We start from the raw sequence: 23,492 nt of genomic DNA, 5'->3' as shown, positions 1-23,492 counted from the left end.
AAATGAGTGTTATATAAGATATGTGCACCAGCTAGATATACTGTAGAGGCATTGCCACTCTTGCATCAACACAGTGGCTCATAACCTTCTGGAAAATGTCATCTAGCGGCTAGTTCAAAGGATTCATGCTGCTTAAACTCTTAGGTGACCTTAACCCAGCTGCTAGAAGGGTGTTACATTTGATGCTAATGAACTTTCCAAGAAGGGTATACTTGTGGGAAAAAAAAAAAGAAGAGAGGGCTGGGCTTTCACCAAGCTTATAGAACAGGTGCATGATTGCTTTCATTCTCGCTTACTAATGTTGAAATGTTAGGCTGAATTGAGCCTGAGATTTGCTTTGACGACGTGCGAGGTTCTGAGGAAAGGAGACCTTTACTGTCATCCATCCCTAAATGTTGGAGGTTTCAATATCTACCAAGAGGAACCTAATAAATATGAAGGACCAAATTGGTTTATGTCTGTTTACAACACGTGGCTGATAAGGCCCTGTACAACCCAGCTTCTACCTCTCCTGGAGTCCAGTGCTCCAGCCATTTCCTGGAACACCATCCCACTAGGGACATTTTTTTTTTCCTTGATGATTTGGGTTTTAATTGCACCTGAAAAAATACAGCTATTATACTATGGTTCTTCACTTATGTTACTTTAATAAAATACATTAATAAAATACATTTAAATTAGGTGTCATGGCTGTTACCTCCTTTTAAAGTAGTAACATGTCACAGGTTAGGACCACTGAGTTTGACTACAGCTCAAACTCTCCACTTGCTCAGTCCCTTGCTGCATGGCATAAACTAGTACTCCCCTCTGGGGCAGAATGCAAGAAGTGGAAACAGGCCTGGAGCTAGGCTGGGAATGAATTTAATTCAGCCTTTGTCTATATTCTTTGTAACCTTAAAGAGTTAACCATTTATAAAAATTGAACAAAGAACATTCTAAACTTAAAGGCTGATGGTTAAACTAACAGATTCTTTCTTACCCACACCAGAAAATAATATGTTTTATGAAATATTTGGTATCTAGAGCTTTTACAAAAATAGATAAATTCAAACTTGGAGGTGAGTTCATTCTGATTTACAAGATACTATGTTCATCATTCAATTAAAATCACAACCGAGGACACAAGACTCGTGTTCAGTTTTTTTTCAGGACCTCTGCTGGGTATAAATCCAGAAATTTCCCATTATGTTTTTAGGAAATTTCACATGTTACAAAGAGCACAAGTGTATCGAGCCCTCAATACCATTCCCCTATAGGCCTGCACCCGAAGAAGAGCCCCCAGGTGAGAATTAGGGGGCTTGTTTCCCTGGAGGGACAACCACCTGGGGAGATTTGAGCATGCTCCCCTCTCCGCCTGAGCCATGCACACCTCCCACTCTTGCTACTCCCTCACACCCTACTGAGTTTCTACTTCCCATCTCAGCTGGGCATCCTCCCCAAGGGAAGCCATTCCTGCCTCTCCCACTGTCCCCCTTATATCGCCCAGTACTTTCCCCCTGCAGCGACTACTGGGAATGTGGAGTGGTGTTTGTAGGGTTATTGGATTGATACCTGTCTCCCCAACAAGACAGGGGCCAGGTCTGTTTTGTTCATCACCACGCAGCTCAGTGCTTGCCCTCCATAAACATTTGTTCAGTAAGAGTATTTTGAATCTATTCTACATAGCATTACTGAAAAAGTTGTAGGCAGGGCGTGAGGGTGAGGCACAAGATTCACTAACTTCATTTTGGCACCAGGTTTGCTAACACTTCACGATGGAGACTCTTCCAATGATATGTATTTTAAAAAAATTCCAAGTAGGCTCACAAAGTGAAGGATGAAGAATATATAAAACACCAAAGGTGAATCATGGCCCTTTCTTTCAAATACTATAAATGTCAACTTAGTTATTTTGAAAATCATTCATGGAAATGATGACCAAGAAAAGGTCAGACTGGTGGCCACCATATTCTCTCTCACTTCTTTGTATTTTAGTGGCTTCTTTAGTCTCAACTCATAGTGTAGCAAGACTGCCTCAGCACATAAGTAAATTCTGCTTTTTCAGAGAACTCCATTTTTAATTTATTTTTTTCAAACTAAGTCCTTGATACCTTCCTCACTTCATGCTAATAAAAGCTTGGGATTGTTACTACATTTCACCCCAAAGTACTTGAGGTATAGTTATATTTAAAAATAAATCTAAAGAAAAAAATTAAAAATAAAAAAAAGAAACCCAACAATCTGGATAGATATTTAAACAGGCTTTTTTTTTTTAATACACAAAGTTATATATCTAGTTAGAAATTCAGAGGAAATCTCATGTGTTTAGCTTAAAACTTTCTGTTATTGCTTGTGGCTCTTATCTCATATAATGGTGAGGTGAGTTGTGAGGAGACGTGCAGCTTGAACATCTCCCAGTCCTTTCCCTGCCACTCTTCTCTTCATCCTCTCCTTCAAGACACTGCTCTGATCCAAACCCTTCATTTTATAGTTGAGAAAACTGAAGGCCAAAATGCCTCAGAATCAGATTTATTACATATTTATGAAGTGCAGACTCCTAAGGTAGACCCACGCTAAGAGAAGCAGTTAGTATCTCAGTTTTGTAGATAAGGAAATTAAAACCCAGGGAGATTAGGTGAAATTCCTGCATCCTGCAACAAGAGGCAGAGTCAGGATTTAAACCCGAGGACGTCCAGCCCTCATTCCAGTCTTTTCGGGGACAGCCAGTTCTGACTCCAAGTGGATCACTTCTTTTCCTCCTTGGAGACTGACTCAAGAAGTGCAGTTGGCCAAATGGCTCAGGGATGGAAGAAAATACAACCCTCTCACCCTACAACAAGAGAAGGAATATTCGCTTCAACTACACATGGAACTTTCAACAAGATAGACCACTAATGGGTCATAAGACAAATCTTAACATACTTTTAAAAACTGACATCTTACATACCACGCTCTCTGGCCATAACAGAATCAAATTAGAAATCAATACAGAACAATAACAGGAATATCTCCAAACATTCAGAAATTAAATTACATACTGCTAAATAATCCATGGGATAAAAAAGAGGTTACAAAGAGAATGAAAAGTAAGTGAATATAAAGGAAAATATAACTCACAATATTGTGCTATGATCTAAAGCAGTGCTGAAAGGGAAATTTATACCACCAAAGGCTGAAATTAAAAAAGAAGAAAGGTTTCACATCAATAGTCAAAACTCTCACCTCAGGGAACAAAGTAGAGCAAAATAAATCCAAAGCAAGCAGAGAAAGGAAATAATAAACATGAGACCATGATACAATTATATTTAAGAGCACATTTTTTTTTTTCCATGGTCAGGCACCAGAAATCAAACCCCAGTCTCTGGCACTGGAGGCAAGAACTCTGCCACTGAGCCACTGTTGCCTACCAGGTCTCTGGCACGGCAGGCGAGAATTCTGCCTGCTGAGTCACGGTGGCCTGCCCAATGTGATTATATTAAAAACAGGGAAACAATAGAGAAAAACCATGAAACCTAAAGTTAGTCCTCTGAAAATATGGAAGATTGAAAAAATAACAAAAATTACCAATATCAGGAATGAAACAAGTGATATCACCACAGACTACGCATGCATTAAAAAGAGATGGGTACACCACAAAAAATTCTGTGCCCGTGAATTTGGCAATTTAGATGAAATGGACCAAAACTTCAAAGACACAAATTAACAGACTCACCCAAGTTAAAATAATAATCCAAATTTTCCGGTAATTAATAAATAAATTGAATTGATATTTTAAAATCATCCAGAAAAGAAATGGTCAGGTCCACCTGATTTCAGTGCAGAATTCTACCATATGTACAGAATTAGCATCATCCAAAACAACCTCTTCCATTAAAAATAACAGTAGAGAATGCGCTGCAAGTTATTTTTAAAGGTCACTATTATGTTTACAGCAAAATGTGATAAAAATAGTGAGAAGAAAAGAAAAGAAGGAAGGGAAAGAATAAAAGACAACTAGAGATTAATATAGCTCATGAATTTCTAAGCAAAAATCATCAACAAAATATTAGCAAGTCAAATCCAGCAATATATAAAAACAAATATATATTACACCAACATGGATTTCATTCAGGAATGCAAGCCTTGTTCAACACTTGAAAATCAATAAACGTAATCCACAATATAAACAAGCTAAAGAAGATAAAAGACATGTTCATACCAATAATGAAGAAAAAGCACTTGACAAAACTCAATACCTATTAATGATGAAAACTATCGGCAAACTAAGAATAGATGGGAATGTGCTAAACCTGATAGAAAGGATTTACTAAAAACATGCGCAGGACAAACACTGTATGATCTCACTAATTAGAAAAATTACAATAAGCAAACTCAGAGTCATAATCTAGAATCTAGGTTACAGGGGAAGTTAAGAGTTAAAATATACAGGGTTCCTATTTGAAATGATGGAAATGTTTTGGTAATTGATGGTGGTACTGGTAGTACAACACTGTGATAAAAAATAACAGCACTGAAATATATATATGTGAATGTGATTGAAGGGAATTTTTAGAGTGCATAAACTATGCACTCCAAAAAAATTTAACAAAAATCCATGTGACTACACTACACAGTGAATCTTAAGTTCAACCATGGACCTTAATTATTAGTATAATAATTAAATGTGCTATCATCAATTAAAACAAATATTCCATATAAACGCAAGATGTTGCTGGTGGGGTAGTATACAGAAGTCCCGTATTTCATGTGTCATTGTTCTATTAACCCATGACTTTTCTAATAAAAAATCCAAACAAATAAAAACACAGCTACATTGTATTTAAACATGAAAAAAAAAATACAACCCTCTCCCACCCCAATTTATTTTCAAAGGGTTTGCTTAAAGTAAATAGATGGTGATGCCTGCAAACAGAAGTGAGTAAAGAGATTTAATGGGAATAAATGTGCATATGATGCCGTCATCTGTGTTTGAGAAGATGATTCTACTGATTTCTGATTTATGGGCGTGGGTTCCGCCGGTAGGAACCGTGCAAGGTGCCAGGGTGGTGACTTCTTGAGGTTGATTTGTTTGTTCTTTGTTGTTAACTATTATAAAATAACTCCATGTCGACGCACATTTTCATTAATTTTCTTTCTCTCAAGTTACCTTAACTTTTTGTTGCTGTTGTTACATAAAAATAACACTCCCATTTCCCTATTAAATTCTTGGCACTACACTGGGTATTAAAAAAACAACTCTGTAGCTCTCTCCACACCATTGGGCTGTGACTTCCTTTATTTTCAGGTTTACCTCCCCAGAGCTGTAACTCAGCTGTGTTTCAGCACCAGGAAACACTTGCCTTTCACCTTTGAAGACAGAAAGCGTCTCATCAATAATAAAGCCTGGACCCATGTCACGCAGGGGGGACAGACCTCAATGGTGGGATTCTGAGGTTGGGTCTTGCCTGGGCTGCAGTGGTCTCTGGAGCCTTTATCGTATCCACTCCTAGAACATATGGCTTCCTTCACCAAAACCCAGTCTTAATGAGAATCATAAAACTTGTCCCATCAAGAATATGGATAAACTGCACTCTGTAAACCAAATCTTGACTGGTCAGGCAATTAACTCTGCTTTATGATTCTATTTAGAAGTGACTAAAGCATTAAATGCATTTTGCTAAATGATGGTTAGCTAGCATGCCAAGATTCAAACCCAGATCATCTTTAATATGTGAGCTCTTTCAACTGTCCTGCACTGCCTATCAGAGGCTAGGAGTCACCACCTCAGGGAAACAAATTGCTTTAAAGTAGTTTAGTCAAAGAGTGCGGGAATGAGGCATAAGGAATCAGGGTCCCAACCCCAGTTTTACTTCTGACTTGTGGGGTTCCCTTGAACAAGTGCCTTCCTCTGGTCAGGCCCTGCTTTTTCTAAATCCACAAAATAAAAGGTTTGGACAAGTCAAGACCCTTTTCAGGCCATGATTTTACTATCTGTGAACATTTGTAAAGCCTCAGCTTTGATGCTTAAGAAATAAGCTTAAATCACATATATTCAGGTGTTGTAACTGTTATTTCTCAATTCTGAAATACTTGGCTGTTTGTATATAACCTGGTCATTCCCAGAAACTTCAGGTATTTATGTGACACCTGAGACTCAGAGTTAGAGCTCTGAAGCTATTAAAGTCAGCACTACCCCATACAGTGACTGTTTAAAAAGTTGAACACCATAAGTACATGGAATCTTGACTAGGGCATGAGATCTTGTTGCTTTGTACAGGTTAGTGTGATGCCCTGATACATCCCAGAGTAATGTTGGCAGAGAATGAAGAAGTATTTGCAAAGTCCCCTTGAGGGACTTGGGAGAAAGGATGATATATTCACCTTCCCCATTTGGGTTCTGATATTCTTACAAGCAGTTGGGACAACCAAATTAATAGGCAGAGCCCTCGATCTTGGGATTCGACCCCAGGAAACTTATTCCTGAAAAGGATAGGCGAAGCCTGCTTAAAATTATGACTAAGAGTCACCCTGAGAGAACCTCTTTTGTTTCTTAGATGTGGCCTAGCTCTCTAAGCCAACTCAGCAGGTGAACTCACTGCCCTCCTCCCTACGTGGGACATGACTCCCGGGGGTGTAAATCTCCCTGGCAATGTGGGACAGAACTCCTGGGATTCACCAAGATCGGGTATCATGGGATTGAGAAAGCCTTCTTGACCAAAAAGGGGATGAGAGAAATGAGACAAAGTTTCAATGGCTGAGAGATTTCAAACATAGTCGAGATGTTATCCCTGGAGATTATTCTTATACATTATATCAATATCCCTTCTTAGTTTACGGTGTATTGGAGTGGCTGGAGGGAAGTACCTGAAACTGTTGAGTTGTGTTCCAGTAGCCTAGATTCTTGAAGATGATTGCATAACGATACAACTTTTACAATGTGACTGTGTGATTGTGAAGAACTTGTGTCTGATGCTCCTTTTATACAGGGTAAGAACAGGTAAGTAAAAAAAAAGGGGGTGGTAAGGGGTAAAATAAATAGGGTAGATTGAAATACTAGTGGTCAATGAGAGGGAGGGGTAAGGGGTATGGGATGTGTGAGTTTTTTCTTTTTATTTCTTTTTCTGGAGTGATACAAATGTTCTAAAAATGATCATGGTGATGTATACACAACTATGTGATGATACTGTGAGCCACTGATTGTACATCATATATGAACTATATGCACGTGAAGATATGCCAATAAATATATATATATAAAAGAAGCAAGCTTAAGAAAAATTTGTTTGGAAAGCATCTAAATCTTTTCAACATTCAAAGAATCAGAGGAAAGAGTCATAAATAACTTACATCATTTGAAATACACAGTGTGGCTTGTTGCCGTTGGATCAATGTATGGATTCAATGAAATAAGAAAATCACGTGGGGGAAGGAACAATCTTTATGAGACATTTCAACTTTGCATGAAAAAATAATTTCTTTGACATCACCAATATAAACATTCAAAACATCTTTCTGAGTTTGGCATAGTGTATATGGAGAAAACAAAAACAAAAGCAAAAATTTCCTCCCAAAACTAATTATAACAACAGCAGAGTGCTTTAATAGACAGATAGATGATCTGGCTTGCCGTTGGTAGACACGGATTCAAATCGTGGCTCCAACCCTAGCTACGATCTTAACTGAGTAACTTCTCTAAACCTCAGTGCCCTTAACTGTGAAAGGGGCATAATGAAACCAACTTCTCAGAGGCCACAGAATAACTGGGAAGGTCTAATGATCTGAAGAGCTATATAAAGAATGGTTTCATTACAAATAATTGCCTGCCACAAAAATTCTCCCACTAATATATAGGAAATTTACATGGGCATACAGATTTGTAATTTCAATGGCTGAACTGACTCTTGGTAAATGTTGAAAAACTGCCACAATTCAGAGGATGGGGGCAAATGCCTTAAAACAAACAAACAAAACCACACCATCAAGTACCTTTCTTTTTCAGTGGTAAAGAATGAACAGCTAGCATCCCAACCTAAGACTGGAAACGTAATTCTGAACGCAGTTCAGAATCACCTTCTGGCAGGCTCTCTCCTCTACCGGTCATTCTAGGTGCTGCCCAATTTACCTTCCTAAAAAATCAGACTTTATCAGGATCCTCAGTGATTCTATCAGTCTCACACTATTTCCCTATGCTCCAAAAAATGCAATCCTCCTCTAATTAGGAAATCCTTTCTCTTTCCACAAAGGTGAAATTGACTCCGGCCTTAGGATTTATACTCCTGTGGTTCTCCTGGCCTGTAATTCTCTTCTTTGCCCATCTTAATACAAGTCATTCCCGCTGCCCACCCCCACCCCCATTCCTTTTAGTATAGTGCCCCTCAGATTTTACTATGCCATGAATCACCTGGGGATCTAGTTAAAATGCAGATTCTGATTCAACAGAATTGAGGTGGGGTTGAGACTCTGCATTCCTAACGAGTACCAAGGTAACTGCTGTGGCTGGTCCATGGACACTGGTTTGATTAGCAAGGCTATTGCTTTGGGGGAAAACAGGAAGAGGTGAGGAAGGAGAAAACTTGTGGAGACATACATATATGGGTTTGCATGCCATTTTACTAGGTTTTAGCTATGTGACCTTAGGTGAATAACTTCTCTGCATTCACCTGTAAAGTGAGAATATTGCCTCTTTTATAAAAAATGATGTGAGGATCTTTTGAGATATTAATAAAATAGATAATTATTCTCTTCTAATCTGCCCCTCCCTTGGTTTCCCTAGGCTCACTGTCTTTGTTCTCTACTAAGTTTCTCTTATAATCCAGTCAATTAATTTCTCTTTACTCTGATTCTCTCTCATTTTTAAATAATGCATATATGCATGAGCACACACACATTAAACCACATGCTATTCAATGGCACAACCATGTCTGTTTTTCTTAGTACATAAATCAATAAAAAGTTTCTTAAACTCTTTTTCACTCAAAACTCTGAGCCATATGATAAGTAATAAAAGATCATCCTTTCACTGTAGCCAAATGCTGAGAGTCCAAGTAACGTAATAGTTATGATCACGGGCTTTGGAGCCACAGAGACCTGAGTTCCAACCCTGATTTCACTTCTCACCAGTTATAGCTCCTGTCTAACTCAGACTAATACATCCAGGTCTCAGTTTTCTCACCTGCAAAATAGAAATTGTGCCTTAACCTCTATAGTTATGAGAAAGAAATTAGGTAAGCTATGTGAAGTGCTCAGTCAGTGTGGCAGCCTGTGCAAATGGCCAAAATTCTCCACTCCTCCCTGCATTCATGCCCCTCTGTGACTTCCAAACTCCTCCCATTAGAGGTGGAGTCTATTTCTCCACCACTTGAATCTGAGTTTGCCTCCCTACTTGCTTTGGCCAGTAGAATGGAGGAGGAGTGGCTTGTGTTAGTGTGGGCCTAGGCCTCAAGGAAGCTTGGGGCAACTCTTCCTCTTGCAAGTATGAGAAGCCAATGTGTGAACAAATTCAGGATATGCTGCTGGCTGATGAGAGACTTGAGGCTCAGCAGCTCCCCAGCTGACTCAGCTGATGGTCAGCCAATCCCCAGAGGCAGAGCCACCTTGCTGGGCACAGATGAATGAGGGAGCCTGGGTAAGACCATAAGACCCACCCTGGTGAGCCCAGCCCAAACTGCAAATCCACAGAATCATAAGTCAAAGAAATAGCAGCTGTTTTAAACCATTATGTTTGGATATATATGTACATACACGCACACACACACACACAAATTTCTCAATAAACAGCCATTATTAAAATACTTAGGGGGAAAAGTTATTTAATATAAAATAAATTTGTACATTTCAGGCAGTAGTGGGAAAATGACTGAACTGGGAATTGGGATCCTGGATTCCAGCAGTTTTTCAATGGCCTTGGGCAAATCATTTATCCTCTTTGAATATCTGTTTCTCTCTCTCTAAATTGAGTTGGTTAGACTAAGTTACTTTCAAACTTCTTTTCCAACTCTAAAAAGGATAAAAGGTGTAGTTTCCTAAAACGCAGTACTTATTTCCTTGCCTACAGACAGTTCTGCCCACAAGTCTATTTCTTGTAGACTGAGGTTTTAATCACAGACAACCTTCACGGTGCTGTCTTCACTGTCCAGCAGCCGGATGTGACCGCATTTCACACCTATCATGGTAGCCATACACTGAATCTATGAAGAGGACCTCCTTGTCGAATGCGCTTCCCCTCACCTGCTGTGAACCAGGAACTCTGATTGCCAAGTTCATTACAAATCAGATGTTAAATAATGCCTTGTGGTTCTAGTGGGAATCCAAGCATGTGGCATCTAACAACTATTTGCAGGTGCAGTGGACTTCATCTGCAATAAATATTACAGAAGACTGAGGATGTTGGCAACCTGACTACTGAATGAGTGGGATTCTGTTTTACAGCCATAAAATAAGAATCACATCTTTGAATTTTTTGTACACAAGTGATCCAAGATGTATACTCATTCATCACACAGGGAAAAATACTTAACAAGCAAATTAAAAGAAATTTCAAGATTCTTGTTTGTAGAGATTGACTCTGGCGCTAATTAACAAATGAACTGCAAATACATTCAAACACACTCTGTATTATACAGCCGTGTATGTGACAGTGAGTCAATAACTAAGGTGATTTTCATCTCTCAAATGCATTATGTACCTCTTACACACAACTAGTATACACCCAAACATTGCACTTCTGCAAATATAATGATATAGTCCTCTCTGTGACATACAGATGGCAGGCTCTGTTGTGGCCAACTTGAAAAAAAAAAAAAAGGCTGATCTACTACTTCCAATACTGTTAAAAAGTCAAATGTCAGAAGTTGTTAAGCTAAGTCAGAGAATGTGTATACAACCTGAGAACAACAGCTTATCTTAACCTTGTCTTCAGATATATACATTTAAGCCTACAAAAAGGACTAGGTTGTTGAAAATGTGGAATATAATTGATTCATTCTCTATAAAATCTTTTTTTTCTGTGATGGAAATGAATTATGTGAGCCTCTAGAATAAATATATTGTGTATGGAGAGCCTTGCAGTGAAATGTGGCTTATGTTTATCTAGCTGGAAAAAAATGTGTTTGGAAATGAAATTATATTAACTTCAGAGAAGTGAGTCACCAAATATTTTCTTAGAGTTAAAATCCTAAATACCTTTGCTCCCCTAAACAACCTGTGCAGTGACTGAATTCTTTTCCCTCTCATGCGGATTCTGCAGCAGCTGTCTTTGGTCCTGTTGGTATCCTCCCCATTACATTCTTCTTATTCGCAGCCAGAGCGCACCTACTAAAATAGACATCTACTCGTGTCACTTTTCTGCTTAAAGTTCTTCCGTGGCTTTTCCAAGACTAAGTTCTCTGAAGGCAAGGGCTGTGACCTCAGCACCCTGCTAAGGGTTTGGTGTCTCTAGGTCTACACACATACTGTCTCTGGGGTCAGGGCAGGGATTCATTTTATTTTGGAGAGTCAGTTGCACACTGAATAGAACCGAGTTCACTGATATTCCTTTTATCTTAAGTTAATGACATATCAGCGCAGGTGCAGCATCTCTGAGATGTCTGACAACACTGATCCATATTTTGAATTCTTTAAATTATCAGCTTCAAGACTACTTAATCATTTGATTGGTGTGTTTCAGGCATGTTTTAGAATAGGATCATTTTGATGATCTTTGGTCCTTCTGAAGACTCCAAGCTCTGTGGGACCACGGTATTCTCAGGTGAAAGGGATGAGAATAGATGAAACTTTCACTTTTTACTTTATACTCTTAAATAGCATTCAGATGGTAACCAGAGTAGGGAAGACCTTAATTGTATGACTCAACTCACCTGCAGGGTGGGTAAAGGCACCAGGTCTGTCCTCCCCGCAGGAAGAGCCAACCAAAGTTTTCCCAACTCTGCTTTTCTAGGTATCTAGAAAGTCTATTTACAACCAGATAACTGGTCTAGCTACTGCTCTCCTCCCACCCCCACCCCCCCCAAAAAAGACAGGTAGGGTCAAGATATTATTTTATCAAGATTCAAAAGAGCACAAGACTAGCATTATTGGAAAAATTACAGAATTGGGGGAATTTGGAACACAGTCCAGGGAGAGGAAACCCATTACTGGTAGGTTGGTATTCAATTATTTGGAAACCGGAGTCCATTCCAAGAAGCACCCAAGGGTAGGGCAATTACTGCAGGAAAGAGGGCAGAGCTCTGCCCTTGGGTTGGGACTGGATTCTGGCCAGAGTTGAGGCAGGTTGTATTTCCAGGATCAGAGAGGTAGTAGGTGGAAAGTCAGGGGATCATTCCATTTTTACGGTAAGGGGTGAGATGCAAGTTTTGTTTTCTTTTAAATTCCAGATATACAAACACTTTTTGAACATGGCCAAGTCTGGATATGCTACATATTTTCAGGACCACTGAGGACAGCTGTTGGGGGCATTCAACATGATTGCTGAACGAATGAAAGAGCAGGGTTAAAGGGCAGACAGAAAATGGTCAGAGAAGGAAATAAGTTGCTTCTTCCTTCATCAATAGTCTTCCGTTTCTCCTCAGAGGCCAAGACAGCTTGCTATAACTGACTCTTCAATCATTAAAGAAATACAAATAACTCAGGAACTCTACTTTTAGATCTTCAAATTATTCTTTCAATTGTCTGTTTCATGACAGTGGTTTTACAGAACTTACTAGTGAGGCCTGGGTATTAAGATTTACATCTGTTTCTTCCTTCTTAAAAATAATATTAACAAAAGAATTAAATGGGAGCGATGGAAAATATAGCATCTTTTGTTTTTGAAAGAAGCAACAACTTTCTTTTTCCTTCTCTCAACTCTCAAGTGTTTCCCATTTTTTCTCAACCACTGATTCTTTAACGACTTGATTACAATTACCCACACAATTCACAAGCAACCCTGTGCTGTCAACAGTAATTCTCTCCCATACCTAGTGACAGGAAGAAAACAAACACCCTATTTTTTTAACGTTTTGAACCACCTTAGAGGACACTGACTTCCTTTCAATTTCACAGAGCAATCATGTATTTGGCAAATGGAAAATAAAGTGTATTAAGTCACTAACGGGTTTTGCTTTGTTTATAAGGTTAATTGCAGAGCTAGAGGAAAAACATTGATTTCTGCCCTGTATCACTGGGAAAATTCTGCAGTGGGGGTTTGTGAAAATCTCACTTCCTCAGGGTTGCCAAGGTCAAAGAGACCTAACGTAATCGACCTGCCAGAAGCTTGCCTAATTGTTAAACATTTTGCAAACAGTTTGTGACCATTTAACCCTTTGCAACTGGCACCGTCTTTCCGCACATGCTGCTTCCTAGCTCCCTTCCGCACCCTTCTCCTGTCCCAGCACCCAGGGCGCCGTCACTTCCAACGGGGGCAAATCCTGGATGTAAAGCCATTTCACAGAAACAGTTGCTGTCACATTCCACGTCCCCTTTATTACAAAAACACTCAGATGCTTTGCGTGAAGGGGAGGCAGGGGCGGGGGAGAAGGAGACTTTGAAATAGGGAAAAATTTCTTGCAGTGTTTCCGAGTCAAGTTCTCAGGCACTGCTGAAAGTTCATTAATTAGGGATTTAAAAACAAACAAAAAAAGCTTTTTATACGACCAATTCGATGCCCAGCTTTACAAACTGTCTGGGGCTTTAGTTCGGGGTGGTGGGGTAGGTGTTTTTTCTTTAATTTTTGGGAACCCCCTTCACCTCCTTGGCCTTTGCCTCTCTCACTGTGCCATTGTTGAACTGCGTGACTTTCTACGAAGTAATCAAACGGAGGCTTAATTCATCCCATTTTTTTCCCAGGCAAAAAAGGAAATAAATGAAAATAACCCGCAAGAGGAGTCGGCAAAATGATGCCAAGTTCTGAAGCAGACCCCCCTTTTCCTCCCCACGGAGGGGCCCGAAGCGCGGGGCGGGAGACGGTCCCTACCTGGGGCCGGGTGGCGGCGGCGGCGGCGGAGTCGCGGCGCCCATGGCTTCGCCCGCCTCGGGCTGCAGCGCGGGGAAACGCGAGGGACTCGGCGCCGCCCGGAGCCCGCCGCGCTCGGAGCGGCCGCCCCGGAGCCGTCATTGGGCCCGCGCGTCACGTGGCGCGGCCGGCGGGCGACCCTCCCCGGGGCGCGTAACCCCTTACCTGCGCGCCCCGCGGCAACCCGGGCGGTGCTGACGCTGCACCGCGGCACCTGGAGCGCGCGCTCGGCTAGACTAGGCCGGGCTACCCGGAGCCCGACGTCTGACCTCCCCAGAGCCGGGACTGGCAATCCCCGGGCGCACTGAAGCAGAACATCCAGAAGCCCGGGCTCTGAGAGGGGGACCCAGGTTGCACCCCAAGCTGCTTACTTCTCCCGGGACACTTTCTCGTGCCCGTTTTTCTGCCTATTGTAGGAACAGGGGAGCTTCCTATGTGTTTTTTTTGCTAATTAAGTGTGTGTGTGTGTGTGTGTGTGTGTGTGTGTGTCTGCGGGGCGGGGAGGGCGATATATAAAATAGATTTGTATTTGTACCCCCCCCCCCCATGTGTTTGGAGTTTTCTGGTACCAGCAGCTTGGACCTTGTGTGCACACTTTCCCCAGACCTTATGAGGTACGTGGCCTGAGAAACAGCTGAGACGCGACTTTGATCATCATTCCCGGGAAGGTTCCACACACGCACCTTCATCCTAAAGGCCACAGAGCGAGTTCCCCTAAACCACGATTCCCCCGCTGCCACCGCTTCCCTCTTTCCCTGGGGTGTTGGGACTAGGCTGCAATACTCCGTCCAACTTAGGGAGCGCCAAGCCCATAGTTGTTGCAATCGATGTCCCTAAGATGGGTAGAGAATTGATTTCTTTGCTCTAAAATAGTACTTTTTAAAAGTATTCACCTGCGCTCAAAATTAAATGCTGCGCTCAACAGGAAAATCTGTTACGCAACTGCGCCCCCTAGCTTACCCTATTCTCTGTCCGCTACAGCTCATTGAGGAAGAGTCAGGAAACGATATTGTAGAAGGGAATGGATGAAATATAAAGGTAGACATACTGTCTATCCTTAGTTTTTCAGTGTGTGTACTTTGTATTTCCAATATCATTCATGGGACACCTGCCACGCTTTATAAGGGGAAGCAGTGATTTGAATTGTCCCAATTATGTGATCACTGCACAATTTAAAATGAAATAGTTATAAGGGAAGTTACATGTGTTTTAACTTTCTTTATCATAATAAACGACCCACATGTCCCACTTCTAGCTGATGCTTTGCTAATGTCTTTAGGATCTTGATACTTTATCAGTTAGGTTATTTGACCAAAAAGACTTTTCTGTGCGTTTGAGTTTGAAGTAAGTCCCTAGTAAGGTACTTCAAGATATTCAGTTAAACAATGATCTCCATGTTTATGAAATAATTTTATACAAATATTAACCAACTATTCTTGGAGAACAGAAGGAGAAGTTTAACCTTTAACCTAGAAGATTTAGATTAGAATCCAAGAAGGAATTTCCTGGCATGGAATAGTTTTCAATGGGGGTAAATTTTGAATAGAATTTATTCTAAGCCACCTGAAGATAAGAAGGCAATAAGCCAAATAGAAAATGTCTTCACTATTTTAACACCTTGATTTTAAGTTTGTCTGAGAATGATCACTGCATAACAACTAGATACAAATTTTCACCTATTTCTAGTCATCATCATTTAAGCTCTTCAGTGTTGCCTTTTTTTTTTTTTTAATTCTTTTTGGTGGTGGGGCTGGGAGTAGGGTTGTCTAAAATCCAAGAGGCAAGAAGTAGAAAAAGGGCATATGGAAGGTTCTCCTCTTGATCTTGCTCTCTCACGTGAAGGGAATTTACCTGTGGGACTGTTCCTTTGGTATCATCCTCTTGACCTTTGCCACCAGCCCTAGAGGGAAGTATACTTTCCTTGCATGTAAACACATAGAACCTGTTACAAATCTGCTTTCCTGACTATGAAATCTTAGAAAGAATGAACTGTTTTATTTATCTTTGTGTTCCTGGTAAAATGCATGACTATAATGATTAATTTCACATCAACTTGGCTAGGTTATAGTGCCCAGTTGTCTGGTCAAACACTGGCCTACTTGTTACTGTGAAGTAACCCTAATATTTCTAAGATGGGGTTTGCATCTACAATCAGTTGATTGCATCTATAAGCAACAGAAAAATGACTGTCCCCAGAAATGTGTGTAATCTCTTCATCTAATCAGTTGGGGGTCTTAAAAGCCATTAAGTAAGGGTTTCAGAGGACAGAAGAAAGTGTGCCAGAACTTCAACATTGGCTTTTGCCGGAATTCTGGTCAGTCAGCTTCTCCTGGGGAATTGATACTAGAGACCTTTGGACACCCTTAAGATTTGTGGACTGTTTTAGCACAAAGATAGGCATATTCAGTTTATCCTAGAGTATTTGGTCATCTGTTTGCATTTTTCACAGGAAAGAGGAGGAATGACAGTAAGGCAAATGTCATCAGTATTTCATACATGGGATGTCAAGAGAGATTGCTCTCTATTGAGATTTACTGTAGGGATTCAGGAAAGAATTTATGTTTCCATACAACTGTCTGAAAAGTGAAACTTTTTGGGAGTTTCCAGCCTATGGCTTGCCCTATGGAGCTCAGATTTACCAGCTCCATGTGGTCACATAAGCCATTTCCTTATAATAAATACATAATAATGTTAAATTAGTATTATTTAATAATAAATAATCTATTATGTAATATAGGTATAAATAAATAAGTATGTATGTATGTATGTATCCTATTGCTTCTGTTTCTCTGGAGAACCCTGACTGATACAATGACCAAATAGATATTTGCTGAATGAATACATCAACTACTTCTATATACCTGAGAAGTCTGGGAATTTGCAAAGATGTACAGTGGTCTTTAGAGCTTAGCTTGGTCTCCAATATGCAAATTACACAATATCTTATCGGTCATTGTTGGTAAATGTTACTGAATACTCAATGCAATATTTTATGTGCAAAAAAGGCACTGATGGTACACTGAAATCCTGCTCAGCTATTTTTCCTGAGCCTTGGTTCCTATGTTTCCTAATCTGTAAATTTGGAATAATAACAGTACCTACCTCATAGGGTGTTGTGAAGATAACATGGCCTGGGTACATTCAAAGCTTTGAGAAAAGTGCCTGACGACAGTAAGCATGAACAATTATTGTTATTAATGAAGATCTCTATATACACCAAAACTGGGGGAGAAAAGCAAACACCTCTCAAATCTGAGTAGTTTCTCTTTTATTCATACAAACAACACATACACTAGACTATACATGGTTTAAAGACTGCAATAATTTCCTAGTTTAACAACTCTGTAACAAAATTTAACTAAATGTAACATTTATGAAAATATAAATCTCTGATTGGGTAATTCTTCCCAACAGTACAAAGTTTACATAAAAACATTCAATCTGAGCTATCAATTGCAAACAAGTTAAGAAATGTCATTCAAGTCACTTGTTATACTCTATTGGCTTTTACATAGAACATTCACATACTACATTTAATCCATTTACTAGGCATTTAATTCTTAGAAATGCGTGGCATTGAGGTCCACTTGGTAATGGCAGGAATAAGAGTGTGTTGTCTCTGAAGAGCTAAAAAAATGTACTGACTCATACAATCAACCCCAGGTGATTTGTACATGGGTTTGGGTGTTTTGGGGCTACCACTTACCTGACTAGTATAATAGCTAGACCAGGAGGAACACACTGAAAAGTCTTTCACCACGAAGTGGGGTGTTTAAATCTGAATCACATCTTTGAATGCTTACGTGTCACACTGCTTTCCAAAGTGAAATACAAATGACATGGATTCTCTTTGGATTTGATCACTTTGTTTCTCCCATAAGCATCCATAAACAAGATGTCCCGGAATTTTCTCTCATGTAGCCACCCAACATCCATATGAGGGCTACAGTAGAAGCTATCATTATTTTTATTTTGCAGTTTACAAAAGCAGTACCTGTTTAGGGATACCTGATGAGTTTAGGACAGAGCTGGACTGAAAGCAAGTCAGTTCCTTGTTCGCTATTCTGCCCACTCAAGTCACTACTGAAGCTTTCAAATCATACCAGGCAACCACTGCAGACACCTTTGAGAAGTTATCCAAGGACATGCCATGTGGAGGACGTGGAAAGGAGGAAATAACTTTCACCATTTGGGATGTAATATTTTCTTTTAAATAGGTGAAGTAGTTTTTTTTAAAAAAAGTATTTAATACCATTTCACAGCTTCTGCTTTGAAATGGTTAACACTAGAAAAGGCTCAGAACAGTCTTCAAGCAAGAGAGGAACAGATAAAGAAGCATACATACGTGTGTAGGAGTAAGAAAGTAGTAACAAACAGAGACAGTAAAGAACCTTTGGACACCCTTAAGATTTATGGACTGTTTTAGCACAAAGATAGGCATATTCAGTTTATCCCAGAGTATTTGGTCATCTGTCTGCGTTTTTCACAGGAAAGAGGAGGAATGAGAGTAAGGCAAATGTCATCAGTATTTCATACATGGCATGTCAAGAAAGCTTGCTCTCTATTGAGATTTACTGTAGGGATTCAGGAAATAATTTATGTTTCCATACAACTGTCTGAATAGTACAGAGTTCTGTTAGTACAATGATAAGAGTGAACTAGTTTTCACCAAATTTGCAATGCCCTTTCTGTATTTCTTCTTTACAGCCAGCACAAATATGCATTTCAAAAGAGACAAGAAAAGATTGTGGTTTCTTAATAAACATATTCTTTTGCAAACCAGGAAAGAGTTTAAAAATCATATTCCATTGTACAGAAACCCTCGCATGCAATTGTTGCAACTGTATTTTAATGAAGACTGACTCTCCATGTTCAGTAGCCCTGTGATAGTGGTAGTTAGTTCTTGTCCCAGTCCAGTTCTTGGCCACACAATGCACGTTGTTTCCCCTGGGAAACAGGAAATACATTTGGGCATTTTTGTTACATTATTTTGCACCTTTTTACCTTCCATCTACAGACTGGGTTTGCACATTTGTCAGGAGTGTAGAATAAGGAAAGATTAAGGCTGTATTTATTTATGTCCACACACTCATTTAAAGTCAAACAGCTTTCTGTCTTCATGATTTCAACTCATTTTTGTAGAACTAATTCCAGTCCAAATGGTCTGTCTATAACCCTAGCCTCTCTCCTCTGAACCTATGGAAGAAATTATTTAGAAATGATTTGGTAACTTCAGCTAATTTAGAAACGATCTGGTAACTTCCAGGTGTAGTAACCATTTAAATACTGTTTCTAGGAATTCTTTGTCAAGCATTCACTCATGGATAAACTTTGACAAAGATTGAAACCAAAACCAATTTCCTGGAGCACCTTTCCTGTCTTTTATCATTTGGGATACAGAAGACACAATTTCTCCTTTTGGACATGTATTTCTGTTAACCACTACAAACCTTCTGTTAGCTGTCAGGGGCAAAGCTGTGGCTCCTGGATTCCAGGGCAGAGCACACACGCTCATAACAAGAATTGTGTTTCTTGGAAGGTGTTGCTTCATTGGACTCTGAGGAGTCACTTACCGTGATGGGGCTGTCTCTGGCAAAGACTTCAGTGGATTCTCTCCATAAGCAATCCACAGACACTTTAAAACAATAACTGTTACACTTTGGTCTGGTTATCTGTGTTGCATTGTTGAAAATCTGTCTGCTGTTTGAAGTGGCTATTTTGATCTTCAGAGCTGCATCAACCCGGTCCACCACAGTGTATATTCCTATACTCCCGTCGTCAAAGCCCACAATGATATTCAGGTGCCTCTGTGAGAGCGCAAGGAAAGTTGGTGTTTTGTAAAGCGAACAAGCACCGATATTTTTGCCGTCGGCCAGTCTCATTACAATTAAACTGGATATTGCTCCATTCTCATCCTCCTCTTCTCCATTTCGGAAACAAATGTATACCAGGTAGCGGCCATCTCGCGACAACCTCTGCCGCCAGATGATCCCACAGGCGTGGACCACCCGTAATTTACCGCTGTGTAAATCGAGCACGTGGATATTTTCATCGCCCCGAGATATAATTCCTAGTTTTCCATTTGGAGAAATTTCGAAATCCTCTAGGTTTTTCAAGAAGTTGTTCGGAAGTTGCACGCGACGGCAGATGACTTCTTCTGTCAGACTCCAGATGTTCACAGTCTCGGCTGATGTGATAAACACAACGATATCGGGACAGTCGGGGATCAATTTAAAATTCACAATGGTGGTCCCGTCTTCACAGCAGAATTTCTTGGTGATGCTTCCTGTCCAAAGACTGACTGCCAGCACTTTGCTTTTGGTCATTCCCACCACGAAGGTATTTGCAGAGGTGATAAATGCGTTCTGCAAAGTCGTCAGAATGTTGCAAACTCTGTGCCCTGTGGCCAGTCTCCAAACCCTGGAGGCATTTTCCTCACAGAGTGAGACCACAAACTGGTCATTGTGTGTGATCAGCAGCTGAGATATTCTCTGTCCATTAATTCGGAAGAGGTTTTCACCACTGCTGGTATGCCAGACGTACTGGCTGTTTTTGTCATCTGATGTCACCATGATGTCCCCAGAAGATGTCAACACGCAGTGTTCAACTATTCCTTCATGCTTAAACACTGCTTCAATGAATCCACTGCCGAAGTTCCACTTATGAACACAATCAGAACCATCAAGGGAGTAGATTATTTCCCCTCTAGTAGGTAACACCAGACTTTGGATGGGTTTTCCAGTCTTATCTATGTTGGACATAGCCGTAATTATGTCTATATCCCATATAGAAAGAACACCACTGGTTGATAATGATAGCAGCATGTTGTGGTGACTAGATTTAACCAACTTAACTATGGTACCTGAAATTTCCTGTAAGCTTGCCATACATTGTCCTGTGTCCCGCCTCCAAAAAAACACAGCTGAGGTATTTTCCATGGTTGCAATTATGCAGTCTCCATTTTTGGACAGCACAGCAGATATAAAGCGCTCATTGTGCTTGGCTCTGAACTTTTCAGCCACCTTCCACATGCCAGTATCCAAGAGTTCGATGCTGAGGGCTTTGCAGATCAGAATTGCATTTTGGTCCTCTGAAAGTTCAATGCTGACCACCTCGCTGTCTTCCCTTCGGCAGTCAAAGTCATCAGTCAACTGGGGGTTGGAGATGTCCTCGGTATTCCAAACAGAAAGGCTTCCCTCACTGTCTACCATGACCATTTCTTGAGCCGTGTCCAAGATGAGAAGAAACTTCACGAATCCACCTGAAAATTCAGATGTCACCGTACATAACTTTTCTCCACTTCCTAAATGAAATATAGTGGTAGTGTTCAGGTATTGTCCACAGAAAGCATACACACCATCCAGAGAGCACTGGACACAGGTCACTTCATACCAGCAATGGAACTGGTAAAGGGGCCATCCATACAGCAGATCGATGACAGTGACATCTTTGCTGGCCTCTAGCCATGCAAGGGCATGGTTGACTGATAAGGTGAAGCCATTGATGTAGGTTGTTCCACTTCCATGCTTGGTTCCTTTAATTTCCACTTCAGAGAGGAGGCAAGAATTTACATTGTCATAAACCAACAAAGTATTATTTGTGGTAGCCACCACAAGGTACTTTTCATCACTGGTGAGTTTCATGCCCAGGATGACAGACTGGGCCGTGGTGATTTGCCTGAGGAGCTGGCGAGTCTCTACATCCCATGTGCTGATGGAACCATTTTCTAAGGCTGTGAGGACAGTACTAGGATTACAGGTAGGCAAAATCTCTGTGACATGCAGGTGACTAGATGACAAGGGAAGGTGCTCTGGGCTGTATGTCACATCCATGGATGAATGCAATGGCACGATGGAACAATACTTGGGTCCGTCCTTATCACATTCTAAAAGGAGGTGTCGAAGTTTGGGCAGGGAACTTACAACAGGCAGCAGTCTTTGCTGAAGCTCTGCTGAAAGGGAGCCTGGAAATGCCACGACCTTGTTCTTGATGCTGCGGAGTGTGCTGGCCAGGAACTTCAGTGCCTTCTCTTGCGAGCAGTTGTAAGCCAGCTCAATGTCTGAAAGCACTTTGTTGAACTGGCCGATTTTGATCATGGTATAGAGCCAGCTGAAGTTCATGATGATGCCGTAAAGCAGGTCATCGGTTTTCCCACATTTTGTCAAGTGATACAAAAGCTCAGACATTTTCCGATGATTCACAAAAAAGATGTCAGGTTCCAGGGGATTACACTGGAAAACCCAAGGCTGGTCTGGGGCCTGCCTGTCAAAGGAAGCCTGCTCCATGAAGTGCTTTTCTTCTTCAAGTAGGCTTCTGCTCTCCAAGTCAAGGCAGCCATTCAAGAAGGGGTCTTCAAGGCAGAAAACTTTCCTCCTGCCCCCTGACCACACACCCAGAAAATAATCTGCCAGGATGGTGTGCATTTCACGCAGGTTACTGTTGTCCTGTAGGTACAGTTTCTGGGCTATGAGCTGCAGGTGTCTGTTGGCCCAGACCAGGAGTGTGACATTCTTCACGTGCCTTTCTATTAAGTAACCACTGAGACCCTCCTTGAGCCTTGCAATGTACAAATAAGGTACTCGCAGGGGATTGCTGGGTCTTGTGTTCTCATTGAGCTCATTCATAACACTATTGTCTAGGGCTAAAACATCCTCCAGTTCCATTTCACTCAAACCCATTTTGGCCATGGTGATGTAACCAAGAGCCCTGGAGACTAGCTTCTGACCACATTTCTTCTCCAAGGACCAGAATAACTGCTCTATGCTTTCATGAACGGTGATGCAGAGGGAGGACTCATCTACGTCTCTGTGTGATCTCCAATGTCTCACCTCCCTGAAGGTCAGATTCACAAACATTGGCAGTGTGCACTTTGAGAATGCATTGTTCACATAAATCTGCTGGCCTGATGTGACCTTCCTTTTGACTCTCAGCAGCTGGTGCTTGAGGACCTGGCTGCACATCTTCCTGTCGCGTGGAATCAGCTCGATGTAGTTATCTTCTTCATGGATAAGGCACCTTAGTTTCTGCAGGATCCCATGCTTGTTGGGCAGAGCAGAGATCACTATCCGGACAAAGCGGGGAAGGTGAACGGGGAGCCACCAGAGCTTCCTGGCATCATCATTTTCTGACAGTTGCTCGAGGGCATCGAATATGATCACCAGGGGCCGCTGCAATGAAGACTCATTCAGTAGATTTATAAATAAGTCACGGAGGTCATGGATCTTTTTTGGGTAGCTTTGAACCAGACACCGGTAGTTAACTGCCAACTGTTCACACACACTTAGAAGGAGAGTCCTAAGGTCAGTACTCATGTCTGTGGTTCCAAGAAATCTCACAACTACAACTGGGTCAGATTCTGGTCCTGTTTCTCCATGTAGCCAGCCATAAGCCTAAAACATAAAAGTGGAGTTTAGAATGTCAGTATATATGCATGTAGTTGTACATTGCAACGTTTCCTCTCCCCAGAGGTCAGACTTCTGGGACTTTCCAGGTAGAAAGTAGCCTAGAACCAGGGCACGAATAAACCTCCTGAGGAGGCCAAAGAGCT

The 23,492-nt window shown here is 41.0% G+C and overlaps 2 protein-coding genes across 6 annotated transcripts in view; both read right to left on the bottom strand.

Annotated features, from left to right (window-relative positions):
• The window catches only part of PGCKA1 (PDCD10 and GCKIII kinases associated 1), a 109,977-nt gene extending 95,997 nt beyond the window's left edge, over positions 1 to 13,980 (bottom strand). For all 5 annotated transcript variants that reach the window (XM_077136582.1, XM_077136578.1, XM_077136577.1 and 2 more), the window contains exon 1: positions 13,907 to 13,980. The gene's annotated coding sequence lies outside the window, so the exon portion shown is untranslated. The remainder of the gene's footprint in view (positions 1 to 13,906) is intronic.
• A 3,288-nt stretch (positions 13,981 to 17,268) lies between these two features.
• Positions 17,269 to 23,492, bottom strand: part of NWD2 (NACHT and WD repeat domain containing 2) — a 195,711-nt gene continuing 189,487 nt past the window's right edge. The window contains exon 7 of the mRNA XM_077136574.1: positions 17,269 to 23,334. Coding sequence (XP_076992689.1) covers positions 19,402 to 23,334 — 3,933 coding nt within the window. The 3' untranslated portion in view covers positions 17,269 to 19,401. The remainder of the gene's footprint in view (positions 23,335 to 23,492) is intronic.

Source organism: Tamandua tetradactyla, chromosome 19 (assembly GCF_023851605.1).
Source record: "Tamandua tetradactyla isolate mTamTet1 chromosome 19, mTamTet1.pri, whole genome shotgun sequence".
In the NCBI taxonomy this organism is placed as follows: Eukaryota; Metazoa; Chordata; class Mammalia; order Pilosa; family Myrmecophagidae; genus Tamandua; species Tamandua tetradactyla.
The sequence above is the reverse complement of the archived record's forward strand: the minus strand, read 5'-3'. Positions and strand labels throughout refer to the sequence as shown.